The sequence below is a fragment of the Chiloscyllium plagiosum genome, unplaced genomic scaffold, assembly GCF_037043375.1.
Source record: "Chiloscyllium plagiosum isolate Xiang-an unplaced genomic scaffold, Cpla_swu_hap1 HiC_scaffold_1, whole genome shotgun sequence".
Classification (NCBI taxonomy): Eukaryota; Metazoa; Chordata; class Chondrichthyes; order Orectolobiformes; family Hemiscylliidae; genus Chiloscyllium; species Chiloscyllium plagiosum.
In genome coordinates, this window is record NW_028270139.1 from 87,558,346 (window position 1) to 87,573,610 (window position 15,265).

The 15,265-nt window shown below is 53.3% G+C and overlaps 2 protein-coding genes across 2 annotated transcripts; both read left to right on the forward strand.

Annotated features, from left to right (window-relative positions):
• Positions 1-9,430: 9,430 nt before the first annotated feature.
• On the forward strand, positions 9,431-14,102 carry LOC148152154 (uncharacterized). The gene is given in 3 exon segments (XM_087991738.1): positions 9,431-9,997; positions 11,258-12,776; positions 12,778-14,102. Coding segments are annotated over 2 exon segments (1,857 nt in total). The 5' UTR covers positions 9,431-9,997; positions 11,258-11,513; the 3' UTR covers positions 13,372-14,102.
• On the forward strand, positions 10,095-11,108 carry LOC148152155 (protein NYNRIN-like). The gene has a single exon (XM_087993326.1). The coding sequence runs from the start codon at positions 10,095-10,097 to the stop codon at positions 11,106-11,108; it is 1,014 nt and encodes a 337-aa protein (XP_087849452.1).
• Positions 14,103-15,265: the final 1,163 nt, after the last annotated feature.

The following is a 15,265-nucleotide window of genomic DNA, read 5'->3' on the forward strand; positions in this document are numbered from 1 at the left end:
TTCTCTGATCTCCACAGGGTTCACACATAACTTCCCACTTCTGTCTTTGACTGGCCCTATTCCTACCCTAATCATCCTTTTATTCCTCACATACCAAGAGAAAGCTTTAGGGTTCTCCTTTATTCTACCAGCTAATGACAGCTCATGTTTCCACTTTGCTCTTCTTAACTGTCTCTTTAAATCCTTCCTAGTTACTCTGTAACTCTCCATTGCCTCATCTGAACCTGGCTTCAACGTCACATAAGCCTCCCTCGTCCACTTAACAAGAGATACAACTTCTGTAGTAAACCATGGTTCCCTTACCTTATCACTTCCTCCCTGCCTGATAGGGACATACCTATCAAGGACACTCAATATCTGTTCCTTAAACTAGCTCCACATTTCGATTGTCCCCATCCCCTGCATTTTTCTGCCCCATTCCATGCCTCCTAATTCTTGCCTAATCACATTATAATTGCCCCCCCCCCATCTATAACTCTTGCCCTGTGGCATGCACCTATCCCTTTCCATCGCTAAACTAAACATAACTGAATAAGGGTCGGTTTCTCCAAAGTGCTCACCTATCACTAAATCAAACACCAGATCCAGTGTGGCCTCCCCTCTTGTCAGCCCTTCGACATACTGTGTCAGGAAACCAACACATTGGACAAAAACTGATCCATCCGATGTACTACAGTTATAGCATTTCCAGTCATTTTTGGGGAAATTAAAGTCTCCCATAATGATCACCCTGTTCCTTTCACTCCTGCCCAGAATTGATTTGCTAGTCCTCTCCTCCACATCCCTGGAGCTTTGCAGAGGTCTATAAAAATCTCTCAGCAGTGTGACCACTCCTGTCCTGTTTCTAGCCTCAGCCCACACTACCTCAGTAGACGAGTCCTCGTCAAATGTTCTTTCAGCCACCATTATACTGTCCTTGACTAACAAAGCCACACCTCCCCCTCTTTTATAACCTTCCCTGATCTTAATGAAATATCTAAACCCTGGAATCTGCAACATCCATTCCTAACCTTGCTCTATCCATGTCTCAGAAATGGCCGCAACATCAAAGTCCCAGGTACCTATCCATGCTGCAAGCTCACCTACTTTATTCTGGATACTCTTGGTGTTGAAGTAGACACACTCCAAACCAGCTTGCTGTCTGCCAGCACATTCCTGTGACCATGAAATCCTGTCCCTGTCCTCCCTACTATCATCCACCTGTGCACTGCAACTACACCTCAGGGTCCCCTTTCCCTGCTGAGCTAACTTAAACCAACCTGAATAGCATGAGCAAATTTCCCACCCTGGATATTAGTACCCCTCTGATTCAAGTGAAGACTGTCCTGTTTGTATAGGTCCCACCTTCCCCAGAATGAGCCCCAATTATCCATGTACCTGAAACCCTTCCTCCTATACCATCCCTGCAGCCACGTGCAGCTGATGTCTCTCTCTGTTCTTCGCCTCGCTGTCATGTGGCACGGGTAACAATCCAGACATAACTTCCACCCTAGCTCCCTGAAATCCTGCCTGGCATCCCTATCCCTCTTTCTACCTATGTTGTTGGTACCTTTGTGGACCACGACTTAGGTCTGGTCACCCTCTCCCTTCAGGACCCCAAAGACACGATCCGAGACATCACAGACCCTGGCACTTGGGAGACAACACACCAACCGTGAGTCTCCTTTGTTCCCAACAAGCCTTCTACCTGCCCCTCCAACTATTGAGTCCCCAGTGACTAACACTCTCTTCCTTCCCCCCTTTCCTTCTATGCCACAGGGACAGACTCTGTGCCAGATACCTGCACTCCAGAGCATGCCCCTGGTAAGTCGCTTCACCCCCTCCCCCAACAGTATCCAAAACGGTATACTTGTTTTTCAGGGGAACAACCACAGGGGATTCCTGCACTGACCATTTTTTACCTTCTAACAGTTACTCAGCTTTCTTTGTGCCTCCGAGTAACTAGTCCCCTGTAACTCTTAACTATCACACACTCTGCCTCCCGAATGATCCAAAGTTCATCCAGTTTCAATTTCCTAACGCAGTCTTGGAGGAGCAAGAGTTGGGTGCACTTCCTGTAGATATACTTGGATGTGACACTAATGGCATCCCTCACCTCAATCATCATGCAGGAGGAATATTCCTCTCCCTGCACTGTCATCCCTGCTAGTACCCTTATCAGAAAGTAAGAGAAAAGAAGAGAAGCTTACCTGATGTGTTTAAGGAGGTGGATCGGTGGGAGGCCCTACAAGGGTTGGGTCTCAGGTTTAGAAAACACTTGCTTATATAGCTGAGGGGAAAAAAATAGTCCCTCCTTTCCCAGAAACCTCTGCTCTCCGAGGTGCTGCCACTGCTTGAAGTTTTAAATCAGTGCCTCACCTTTCCCAACAGGCCCCTGGTCCAAGTTCCCGCTCTTCCTGCTGCTGGCAACAGAAATGGAGGGCTCCTTTTTCCCCACACAACAAACTGAATATTTTCATTCTCTCCATGATTCCTCCTAAAATGTTTCTGACTATTTGATTTTTTTACACCTTCAAGGCCATAAAAGCAAGGCCTAAATCACAAATTTGTACCTTGTCATCTTTCAAATAGCTGTAGCCAGAGTATAACCCTAACCTTTCCTCATTTTCCTCCCAGAGATATAGTGGCAATGGCCACACACTCACGATAGCAATATTTTGGAAGACACAGCAGAACAGTATAAATGTTGATATACACTCCAAAGTACGGTGAGCCTCACCCAAGCAGTTCAGCTATCAAAACAACTGCCTCAGCTTGCCAATGGTCTTCACCAACCGTGGATGTTGGAGTCTGCCTTGACAAACTCTCTTCCTTCTCCCTTTGTGAAGAGTTTCCCCTCTCTGCAGACTTCACTGCATTTCACCTTCACATTTATAGTCCCAGAGACGTGACAACTACTGCACAGGAGGGCAGGAAAAAGATAAATGCAGGTCCCATAACTCTTACACACTTGGTGCAGAAAGATAACAAAATCCCTAGCCCTATGCCTCTAACAAAAATAAAAGACAAAGTGTTTCCATAAATGTTGCAATAGCAGCAGAAATAAGTCAAAGGAGCTTCAGTCTGCAATTTGGATGGCTGGCTCCTTAAATGATGCTTGTGAGCTGTGCAGCTGAAAACTAGTTTAGTTTAGGTGTGTGCTGAACCTATTTGGTCCAAATTCCTAGAATATGTATCAGCAGAAATACCCAATTGAACTCATAATCTGACTATTCCTTATGCATTGGTAATGGGTGACCAACACCCAGAGGATGTATAGGAAGGTAGTGTAGGGTTCCCCTGCAGTCATCTTCCACCAAACCATTTTATATACTGTTGTGGGAGATGGCTCACTAGAGGAAAGCAGCAGCAGCCAGGTTTATGGCACCGTGGCTGGCTCTGCTGCACTGGAGGGCAGGAAAAAGAGTGGCAGAGCTACAGTGATAGGGGATTCAATTGTAAGGGGAATAGACAGGCGTTACTGTGGCCACAAATGAGAGTCCAGGATGGTCTGTTGCCTCCCTAGTGCGGGGGTTAAGGATTTCTTGGAGTGGCTGCAGTACATTCTGGAGGGGAGGCATAAAAGGCAGCAACAGTACAGGCAAAAAATAGGATGAGATCCTACAAGCTCAATTTAGGGAGTTAGGAGTTAAATTAAAAGGTAGGACCTCAAAGGTAGTAATATCAGGATTACTACCAGTGCCATGTGCTAGTAAGAGTAGGAATGGCAGGATAACTAAATGAATATGCACCTTGAAGGATGGTGCAAGAAGAGAGTTTCAAATTCCTGAGACATTGGAACCAGTTTTGGGGGAGGTAGCACAAGTACAAACCAGATGTTCTGCATCTGGGCGTGACTGGAACCAATGTACTCGGGGGATTGTTTGCTAGTGCTGTTGGATAGGATTTAAGCTAATATGGCAGGGAGATGGGAACCAATGCAGGAAGTTGGAGAGAAGTAAAATGGGGACACAAACAAAAGAACTAAGGGGAAAAGTGAAAGCAGAAGGCAGAGAAACCAAAGACAAAAATCAAGAAAGTTCACTTGCACTATGATTCTAAAAGGACAATAAATGTCAAAAAAGTTTAGCCTGAAGGCTCTGTGTCTCAATGAGAGGAGCATTTGTAATAAGGTGGATGAATTAACTGAGCAGACAGTTGTTAATGGATATATTGTCATTGGGATCATGGAGGCCTGGCTGCAGTGAGACCGAGGATGTGAATGCAACATTCAGACTTATTCAATTTTCAGGAAAGTTGGATGGAAAGGAAAGAGAGGTGGGGGCAGCAATGTTGGTTAAGGAGGGGATTAATACAATATTAGGACAGGACATCAGCCTAGGCAATGTGGAATCAGTATGGGTGGAGCTGCGGAACACCAAAGAGAAAAAAAAATGTCAGTGGGAGTTGTGTACAGACCACCAAACAGTAGTTGAGAGGTTGGAGGTTGTATCAAACAGGAACTTAGAAATGTATACAGTAAGGGTACAACAGTTATTATGGGTGACCTCAATCGACATATTGGTTGGACAAACCAAACTGGTTGGAGGAGGATTTTCTGGAATGTATGAGGGATGGTTTCCTCGACTGCAAGCGGGCATCAGAGCCGCCCCACATTTGCCACGGGACTATGCCTACATCAGGAAACGATAAGAATTCACTTTTGTGTATTAAACAGCAGTCGCAGCTTTAAACCCACAAAAACTCAGCAGCTGCCGGACTGCCCACGTGACTGGGAGATAGGAGACAGAGGACAGATAGAATCCACATTCGACCAACATTACCCATGACTCATGGGCCAAAACTCTGGGATTAATTAAATATGGAAACCCATCTCCTAATCACATCAAGAGACTGACTGAAACACACACATACCCATCGATACGCAGCCATTCTGACACAAAGGACAGGTACGGACAGACCAATACACTCCAACACCCCAAGGGAACAAAGGGGGGTGCTAGCCCCTGCCCTCACAGAGAGAGACAAGCAGATAATACCCGGACCCGTTTTACATAAACCAATTAGCACCCTATTGTGCGTGCCCTGCAACTCTCCTGGGACGGCAGGAAACAGCCTATTCGTACCTACTCCAGTGATGATGGGGAACTATCATCCCATTCATCCTCAAATCCCACACATCCTGACAACTAAACGTATATAATATGAAGCTGTGCGCGGGAACAGCAGAGCAGCCGAATTCGGACCTCGGTTGACCTCCGCCGGCGTTACTGCAGTAATAAACGTTACCGATTGTTGAACCGCACTCTGGGCTCGGACTGATCTCATTTCATCCGCGCTAACAATTGGGGGCTTCGTCCTGGTTAACGACGGCTGCTGGATCCCTGCGACGGCACTGGGTGAGTATCTTTACTCTTTTACTTCTCGCATAGAAGTCTTCCAGTGCCCCGCAAGGGTCTTCACTGCCGGCCGTTATCTGAACCTGTGAACAGAGTGAGTCCGGCAGTCGTGTAATGGTAGAGTACTCTTTAAAAGTGTGTGTGTGTGAGTGATCCTTCGCGGGTGGGCGATTGGGGTCGCGGAACACTAGTAAAAGTGTGTGTGATTATTATTGTCATTTATTGTCAATGTGCTACTGTGACTGACGGACTATCCTTGGACCGACGACTTTAGATACGAAACCCCGACAGATTGACCCCCCCTGTTTAAAAACCGACCAAACAAGCCTTCCTGGTTGACCTCTGCAGTGGGAGTTAGGGGACCCCATTGTACGTTGAGCCCGGTTTTAGCGCCTTCCTTGCGTACGCGGTAGAGGCTGGGAGGTCTACGCGCGCTACAAGAAGGGAAGTCCTCCAAACCAGCCCGAGACGCGGGGCCTTTGGGCCAACCGGCAGTTATACGCTCTGCCCATTGACCTCGCGGTCCCGAGGTATTGGCCTCTGCAGGATCAGGCGTGACTAGGTCTGACTTCACGCCCCCCCTCCTTGCACTCGGGCCCCTGGTTCACGCCCAGTATTTGTGGGGTACACACGGCCGCTGAACGTCAGGCGGTGAGAGAGAGACTCACGGAAACCGGGGTTGCGCACTCGGGAATTGACACGCGCCCCGTCTGTAACTATTCCCCACCTGCCCAGGTTGACCCGCGGGGCTAGGGTTCGACTTGAAGGGGGTGGACTCCCCGACTGGGAGATTAATAAGCTAGTGCCAGCGACATCTCTAGCAAGCCTGCTAGCTTTATTTTAAATTAGCTTCTGTTAAGTTACACCCGCTGTGCCCCTACCATGGGTGGGAGCGCGGCCGAAGACATAGATTGGGGGCCAGAGGGTTCCCTTACCCGTTTTATAGCCGACAAGAATAAGACACTTATTAAGGCTATGCTTCGCTCAGGCTGGGAGCCCGCTGACCCGCTGGATGTACAGCGCGAGTGGTGGGCCCGCCAGAAGGAAGATAGGTATGAGAAAGCTTGCGTCCTGGTGCTGCAGGCACACGTCAGGCTTGCTGGCAAGGTTCAGCTCTATGTCCAAGACAAGAAGCAGCAGGCCACGGAGCATCTAGAAGCCCAGGCGCTTGCTGCCCGTACGGTTTTACCGACCTTAACCGATGCACCCAGCACCCCGTCGTCCCCCACCTGGGACTGGGAGGGGCTCACGGACAATCAGGACCCCCGGGAATCGTGCTCGGGCTATGCCCGTGCAGCCCCGGTGAAAGTTGAATATACACCCGGGGGGGGGGGGGGGGGGGGGGGGGGGGGGGGGAGAGGGGACGGGCCACGACCCTTGCCCATAACCCCCGCTTTAAGATGACCTATGTCTCCCTGACCCCGGGCGACACCATGAAACTTCTGGACAGACTCCCCGCCCTTAAGCCCCAGCACAATAACGCAGAATTTTGGCAGAGGCTTAGGGAGATGCAGATCTGCCACAACCTTCACAATAGGGACGTGGCCAGCCTGGTTCGGACCAAACTCCCGGAGAACCTGTGGTCCAGGCTCCAGCCCGCGCACCAGGCCGGGTCCTGGTGCGCTGACCTCAGCGACAACCGTCGCGAACAGGAGGTTGCCCTCGCCGACTTCAAGGCTGATGTCAGCGAGGTGCTCAGCCATATACCGGTCGACTGGAACGCCATTGTGGGTATCACTCAGAAGTCTGGGGAGGGCACCCAGGAATATGGGGTCCGCATGTTTGAGGCATTCCGAGCACACAGCGGGGTTCCCGATGCTGATAGGCAGAACCCCGCATTCATTCAATTATACAAAGACGGTCTGAGCCCCGCACACCAGGCAGTCCTACGGACGGGCCTGGTGCCCTATGTCACCTTTGCGGAGCTTGAGAACTGGGCCATGTCCCTTGACAACCGAGCGGCGCCCGCCATTGCGGCAGTTTCGACGGTCAGACCGGACGTTTGCTTCCGCTGCAAACAGCCGGGGCACCGAAAGGCCCAATGCCCGCTCTCTTCCTGACGTCCCTGGGGCCAAAAGGGGGGCCGGCCACCCTCACAGCCGCACTCTTCACGCCCCCACAACCAGGAACGCCCCAGACAAGGGGTCGACAGTGACCCCGGACCTCAAAGGACCTGCAGCCCAAGCCCGAAACCCACCACCCCGACTGGGATCAGCTCAGTCGGGGCCAGCTGCTCGAGCTTTTACAGATGCTCGCTCGACGCAAAGACTGAGTAGCGTCGGCCCCCATCCCAGGAGCCGACCCCCGTATCTGGGTTTCCGCATCGCTAGGGGGCTGCCGATGCAAGATTTTGATTGATACGGGGTCTCCCTCACCGACCTTGACCTTCCCTCAAACCACCACTCCATTTCCATTAAAGGGGTTGGGGGGAGCTCGGTTATTGCACGCCGAAGCGAGGCTGTCCTCTTAGAGATAGACAACATTTTACTCCCCATACATTTCTGGGTTTGCCCAAACTCGGAGGGGACGATCATGGGTATCGACCTCCTGGGCGAGCTGGGGGCGGTGGTGGATGTGTTCCACCGTCGCCTCCTGTGGACATCCCATGCTTTTCACAAGAGCTCCCACGAGGGGAGATGGGTGCCCACTAAATCCGTCGCTACACTTGCACCCAGTGTGCCCGTCGCCCGGGACTGGGCCAAGGACAGTGCCTTCGGAGCCGTTTGCCAACTAGTCCCGGAGGTGTGGGCCACGAGCAAGCAGGACTGCGGCCTCGTCCGTTCTCCTCCTGAGCGGATACCCGGGCCCGTACACGCCCCGCACCGACAATACCCGATTTGCTGCGTGCCACTGAGGCAATCGTTGCCGAACTCACCCGACACGGCGTCCTGTGCCCGGCAGTGTCCACCACCAACTCCCCTATATGGCCAGTCCGGAAGCCGGATGGCAACTACAGGCTCACCATCGACTACATGGCACTCAATAGGGTCACCCCCAAAGAACACCCTATCGTAGCCAGCCCGACCACCATCTTCAACGGCCTCGAACCCTCACATCGGATATTTACGATCCTGGACGTGGCGAATGGCTTTTGGTCCATTCCCCTGCACCGTGACTCACAGGACAAGTTTCCCTTCACGCTGCGGGACAGGCAGTACACATGGACCCGCCTGCCACAGGGCTTCCACAATAGCCCTAACATTTTCCACAGTGTCATGAGCCGGACCCTGGAGGGGTGCGACCTCTCCCCCTTCTCGAGCACCCTCCTACAGTATGTCGACGATCTTTTGATCGCGTCCGCGGACGTGCGTCAACACCTGGGGGCCCTGGCCACCGTCCTGCGGACGCTCGCCCGGGCAGGATTCAAAATAAGCCCCACGAAGGCTCAGGTCGGACTGGCTAAAGTCCGCTACCTGGGACACGACATCAGCCAGGGGGGCAAGACCTTACCCGCCGACCGCAAGTCAGCCATCGCTGACATGCCGCGGCCGGACACAGTCAGGGGAATCCGCCGCGTCTTGGGGCTTTTTAACTACTGCCGCCCCTTCATTGCACATTTCGTCACTATCGCCAAACCCATTCAGCGCCTGGTGAAGGGGGGCAGGCCGGGAGCGGAGAGGGTGGTATGGGGACCCGAACAGGACGACGCTTACTCTATGTTAAAGTCCCATCTCCTCAGCGTCCCGGCCCTGCGCCTCCCCGACCTATCCAAGCCCTTCCACATCTTCTACGGACTCGAGGGGGGGTTTTACAGCGCTGTTATCATGCAAACCTCAGGCGACCACATGAGCCCAGTAGGTTACTACTCCACAAAGGAGTCCCCGGTCGTGAAGGGCATGCACCGCTGCGTAGCGGCGCTGGATTGCGCCGCATGGGCGGTCCGGGTGTGTGAGCCGGTCACCATGTCCGGCCAGATAATACTACACACTAGACACACGATAGTTGAACTCCTGAAGACGGGCCGCCTCCGGACAGCCTCGGATGTCCGCAGGGCAACTTGGGAGGTGGTTCTCCTCCCCTGGGACCAGTCCATTCAGATCGTTAGGGACACGGGGCCAAACCCCGCCGACGGGATTATCGCGGTGGGGGAACCCCACCATTGCCAGGCCGCCATCGATTCGGCGGAGGGGGACTGCGTGGCCGACAGCCCAGTCCCTGATCCCGACCTGACGTTGTATGTGGACGGCTCACGTAGGCTTGTCGAGGGGTCCGACCATACCAGGACCACCCGAGCACAGGGAACGATGGGGGGCGACACCTCTGCCCAGGTCGCGGTGTTGGTCGCCCTCACCGCCGCACTCCGCCTGGGAGCGGGCAAGCGGGTAAACATCTTTACCAACAGCCAGTACACTTTCGGGGTAGTCCATGATTACATGGCAGCATGGAGCCGCCAGGGCTTTATCACGGCCGGCGGTGGCCAGATCAAACACGAAAATACGGTCCGCGACCTGGTGGCGGCCGCACGCCTACCCCGCTCGCTGCGGTGATAAAAATCAAAGCACACCAGCGGGCCACCACCGCTGAACAGCTTGGGAATCATTGGGCCGACCTGGCTGCAAAGGCCGCCGCGGGCGCAGCGCTACCACCCGCGCATGCAGCACCCGCTACTAAGGTCCGGGATGTGAATGTCCTGGACGTCCAGAATTGCGCGCAGCCCGGTGAGTTAGAGGAGTGGCTGGCAAAGGGCGCAGCCCCCGCGACCCCGATGGGGTGTGGCGGCACGGCGACAGGGTCGTGGCACCCGCGGCTATCAGAATGACCTTGATGCAATTACACCACGAGCCGGACCACACGGGCCGCGACGGAACGCTTGCTAGGCTCCAGGCTGACTGGTGGTGGCCCGGCCTCGGCCGCGATGTGGCCAAACACTGCCGCGGATGCGTTGTCTGCGCCCAGCACAACCCAGGGCAGCCCCTGCGCATTCCCCTGGCGCACCAGCCACGGCCCAAGGGGCCCTGGGAGAACTTCCAGGTTGATTTCACAGGACCCCTACCCCCCAGCCGTGGCAAGAAGTATTGCCTGGTGATCGCTGACCACTTCACGCGCTGGGTAGAAGCCTTCCCTACACGGGACTGTACATCCGCCACCGTGGCCAGAGTGCTGGCCTTCGACATCTTCCCTCGCTGGGGGGTCCCCCTCCAGATTGACTCAGACCAGGGCACGCACTTCACCGGACGCGCAATGAAACTGGCCTGCCGCCTCCTAGGCATCAGACAGCGCTTCCACGTCCCGTTCCATCCCCAGAGCTCCGGGATGGTCGAGCGCATGAACCGGACCCTCAAAGCGACGATCGCCTTCGCGATCACCGAAACAGGGCAGGGCTGGGTGGACGTTCTGCCCTGCATACTGATGCACTTGAGGGCCACCCCAGGCCGTTCCACTAGCCTCACCCCCTTCGAGCTCATGACAGGGAGGGCCATGCGACTACCAGAGAATGTCATGGTCGGGGGGGAAGATATGGCCCCCCTGAGGGACAGTGTGACGCGCTATATCAGGCAGCTGGACATGCAGCTGCGGGCCCTTAGACAAACCGCGCGTGACCAGCAGGACATTAGGGACCAGGCAAAACTGCAGCCGCATCTGCCCGCCAAACCCCTTCCCGGCGTTGGGGACAAAGTCCTGGTCAGGACCGCCCCCGACCGACCCGGCTTCGTCCCCCGGTGGCTGGGACCGCACGAAATCATCCTCACCAGCGACACTTGCGCCTGTGTCGACATGAAGGGAAAGGGCAGGTGGAAACACTGGTCCCAGCTTAAGCCCTACCCTTAAGCCCCGACCGGACAGACACTCCCCCTTGACTTGACTCTAACTCTTTCTCCTTACAATGCAATGGGTGGACCGGCTCCAGGGAGACCTGCTCCTACACACGCTAACCCTACACCCTTGGTAAGGGTGCCTCTCTCCCTCTCTTCCCACAGATCATGCTTCACCGGTGCACCGCTCTCCTCCCTGCTCTCCTCTTCGCCCTACGACTGGCGCCTTCCTTCCCCGAAATACATGACAACTTCTACCGCCACGGTGTTGCCTTCAACGCGTCCGACGCCATCTGTATTCCTGCAAGGGACAAGCCTGATGTGATCGACGCGTTCTACAACGCCTGGCTGGAGGTCCTCCCGTTTATTCTGCACGTTGGAGTGCGACCCGCGGCCGACCTACCTCCGGCGTGCTGAGGCGATGGACTTGGGGGGTTGCATGTTCGGGACAATGTGTGCCATGCCAGAAGACCTCTCCTCTGCCCCGGCATTTGATGCCTTTACTGTACGGGATCTGTCCGTTTGCGGATATTACGAGCCCACCAATGCCGCGGTAGTCTCTTTGTACTTGTGCTTTCCACCCGCCCCGACCATACCGCCCCCGACCACGACTCCCGAGATATTGCCATGCCCCTCCCTGGGACCGGGGCCCGCGGGGGGACTGGTATTGTGGGATGAGGGAGAGGCCCTTTATGACAACGTCCGACACGAGGTCGTGCCTGTGCTGGTCAATATATCGGGCATCCGGGTACCGGACTATTGCACAACACAGGTACGCAACCTATATGCCATGATGGGGAAGGAGGTTATAGAGAGGGCCATAGACGCCATGGGGGCAACCCACTACCGAAATGACATACATAACACGCACACACAACGACACAGACGGGACATAGTCAACGATGCTCTCACAGGACTCAACACGGGGACATCCGTAGTAAACTCCCTGGACATCCAGGGCCTTAACGAAAAGGTCGCGCAACTAAAAGGGGTAATGAGGGACCTGCTACAGAGGTCTCTCACAGATCAGGCAGACCAGGCACGCCTGGGGGAAGAGGGAGCGTACATCCAGCTCGACGGCATTGCAGTCCTGGAGACACACGCCCACACCATTAACCGCCTTATAGACCGGGAAAGAGAAAACACGGCCCATATCAACAAGGGGCAGCTGTGCCATGCGTATGGCCTGTGGATGGTAGCCCAGATCCGGCATAATCTTGACCAGGTCCAAAGGGGGGAGGTGCCTGACTGGATCGACAGTGCCAAACTGGCCTCACTCGCGGGGCGCTCCGGGCCGCTCGACAGCCGGACTCTGAAGGGTATGACCAGAGTATACCCAGTGGTTCCCGACTGTGAGGTCAGTGAGGCGACAGGAGTCGGGATTGTCCTCCTGATCCCCGTGGTCACCCCAGAGTCAGGGCCATTTCCCCTGTTTCACATGGAGAACATCGGAGTCATATGGGAAAATGCTTCCCTCAAATATCGATTAGCTCACCACACAGCCATATCTCGAAACGGCGCTGTGTACGGGGTGCCGCTTATGGGCTGCAAGCAGCGAGGGGCGATTACCATCTGCCCTCACCCCTTACAAAGGAGTGAAACAGCGGACTGCGGGTTCAACCGGACACAGGGCTGCACCCTTGAAATCGAACCCACGGGCCCCCACTTCACTAGGGCGGAATATGGTCGGGGGGGGGGGGCGATACTGTGTCTCCACTCTTGAAACCTCATTTTGGTATAATGGACTGCAGTGCCCGATTCCCCAGCACGAGTTCTGCTTCACCCCCAGGCGCCCAGTCACTGTTGGGCAAGCTCACATCTCAGAGGTCCGACGACAGAACCCCAAGTCCATACAAATTACTGATAAATTCAGGGACACCCTCAGGAAATATCAGGAGCCTGAACAAGCCCCCATCCCACATTTGGCTGAGGTCTTACGGGAGCTTAGGACCCGGGTAGGACACTCAGTGAAATTGTATCACCAGTTGCAGTCGCATGTAAAGGACCTAGAGGAGGACACAGACACAGCTCTGCAGTCCCAGGGGTGGGCGCAGAGGGTGTGGGATTGGGGCCTGAACGTAAACATCCATCCCTGGATCCGAATCATCTCGCACACCATTGTAGGCATACAGTTACTGCTGGCTCTGGCCTGGCTCCTGCTGGCATGTCATTCACCCCGCCAGCACAAAAAACGGAAGGCCAGAAAGACCATGCTCCACGCCATCGACTCCTGGCGGGCGATCAGGCACCGTGAGCTCACAGGGCTCGAGTTAATGTGACCTTCTCCCGGGACTATCCAAAGGCCCCACGGCTGGCGGAATGTACCGGGCGAGGAGCCGACTTTTAAAATATCGGCATTTGCCACGGGACTATGCCTACATCAGGAAACGATAAGAATTCACTTTTGTGTATTAAACAGCAGTCGCAGCTTTAAACCCACAAAAACTCAGCAGCTGCCGGTCTGCCCACGTGACTGGGAGATAGGAGACAGAGGACAGATAGAATCCACACTAGACCAACATTACCCATGACTCATGGGCCAAAACTCTGGGATTAATTAAATATTGAAACCCATCTCCTAATCACATCAAGAGACTGACTGAAACACACACATGCCCATCGATACGGAGCCATTCTGACACAAAGGACAGGCATCCACCAGACAGGTACGGACAGACCAATACACTCCAACACCCCAAGGGAACAAAGGGGGGTGCTAGCCCCTGCCCTCACAGAGAGAGACAAGCAGATAATACCCGGACCCATTTTACATAAACCAATTAGCACCCTGTTGTGCGTGCCCTGCAACTCTCCTGGGACGGCAGGAAACAGTCTATTCGCACCTACTCCAGTGATGATGGGGAACTATCATCCCATTCATCCTCAAATCCCACACATCCTGACAACTAAAAGTATATAATATGAAGCTGTGCGCGGGAACAGCAGAGCAGCCGAAATTCGGACCTCGGTTGATCTCCGCCGGCGTTACTGCAGTAATAAACGTTACCGATTGTTGAACCGCACTCTGGGCTCAGACTGATCTCATTTCATCCGCGCTAACATGACCAATATGTTGAGGAACCAACTAGAGAGTAAGCCATATTAGGTGATTATTGTCTATTCAGAGAGGATTAATTAGCAACATTGTGATGCGAGATCCTTTGGAGAATCTCCCCATGTCTGCGTGGGTTCCTCCCGGTGCTCCGGTTTCCCTCTGTAGTACAAAGATGTTCAGGTCAGGTGAATTGGCCATGCTAGATTGCCCATAGTATTAGGTGCATTAGTCAGAGGGAAATGGGTCTGGGTGGGTTACTCTTCTGAGGGTTGGTGTGGACTGGTTGGGCCAAAGGGCCTGTTTCCACACTAGTGAATCTAATCTAGTCTCATTTAAAAAACTCTTCATTAAGATGGAAAGTGACACAATTAAATCTGAAACTAGGGTCCTGAACTTAAAGAAAGCTAACTTTGATGGTATGAGGCAAGCACTGGCTAGGATACACTGGTCAAGGATACTTAAGGTGTTGATGGTGGATAGTCAATGGCAGATATTTAAAGAACATATGGATGAACCTCAACAATTATACATCCCAAAACAGGGAAGGTGGCTCAACCATGGCTAACAAGGGAAACCAGGGATAGCGTTAAAGCCAAAGAGGAGGCACATAAGTTGGTCAGAAAATGCAGCAAACCTGAGGACAGGGAGAAATTTGAAATTCAGCAGAGGAGGATAAAGGGTTTAATTCAGAAAGAGAAAATAGAATATGAAAGTAAGCTTGCAGAAAACATAAAAACTGACTGCAAAAGATTCTATAGATATGTGAAGAAAAAAAGGCCAGTGAAGACAAATATAGATTCCTTGCAGTTAGAATCAGGTGAATTCATAAAAGACAACAAAGAGATGGCAGACCAATTGGACAAATACTTTGGATCCGTCTTCACTAAGGAGGACACCAATAACCTTCAGGAAATGCTAGGGGATACAGGCTCAAGCATGAAGGAGGAACTGATGGAAATCCTTATTAGTCAGGATATGGTACTGGAGAAATTGATTTAAAACCTGATAAGTCCCCAAGACTTGATGCACTGCATCCCAGAGTGGTCCTCCAAATTGGTGATCATTTTCCAGCAGGCTGGAAGAGTTCCAATGGACTGGAGGGTAACTAGTGTAACCCC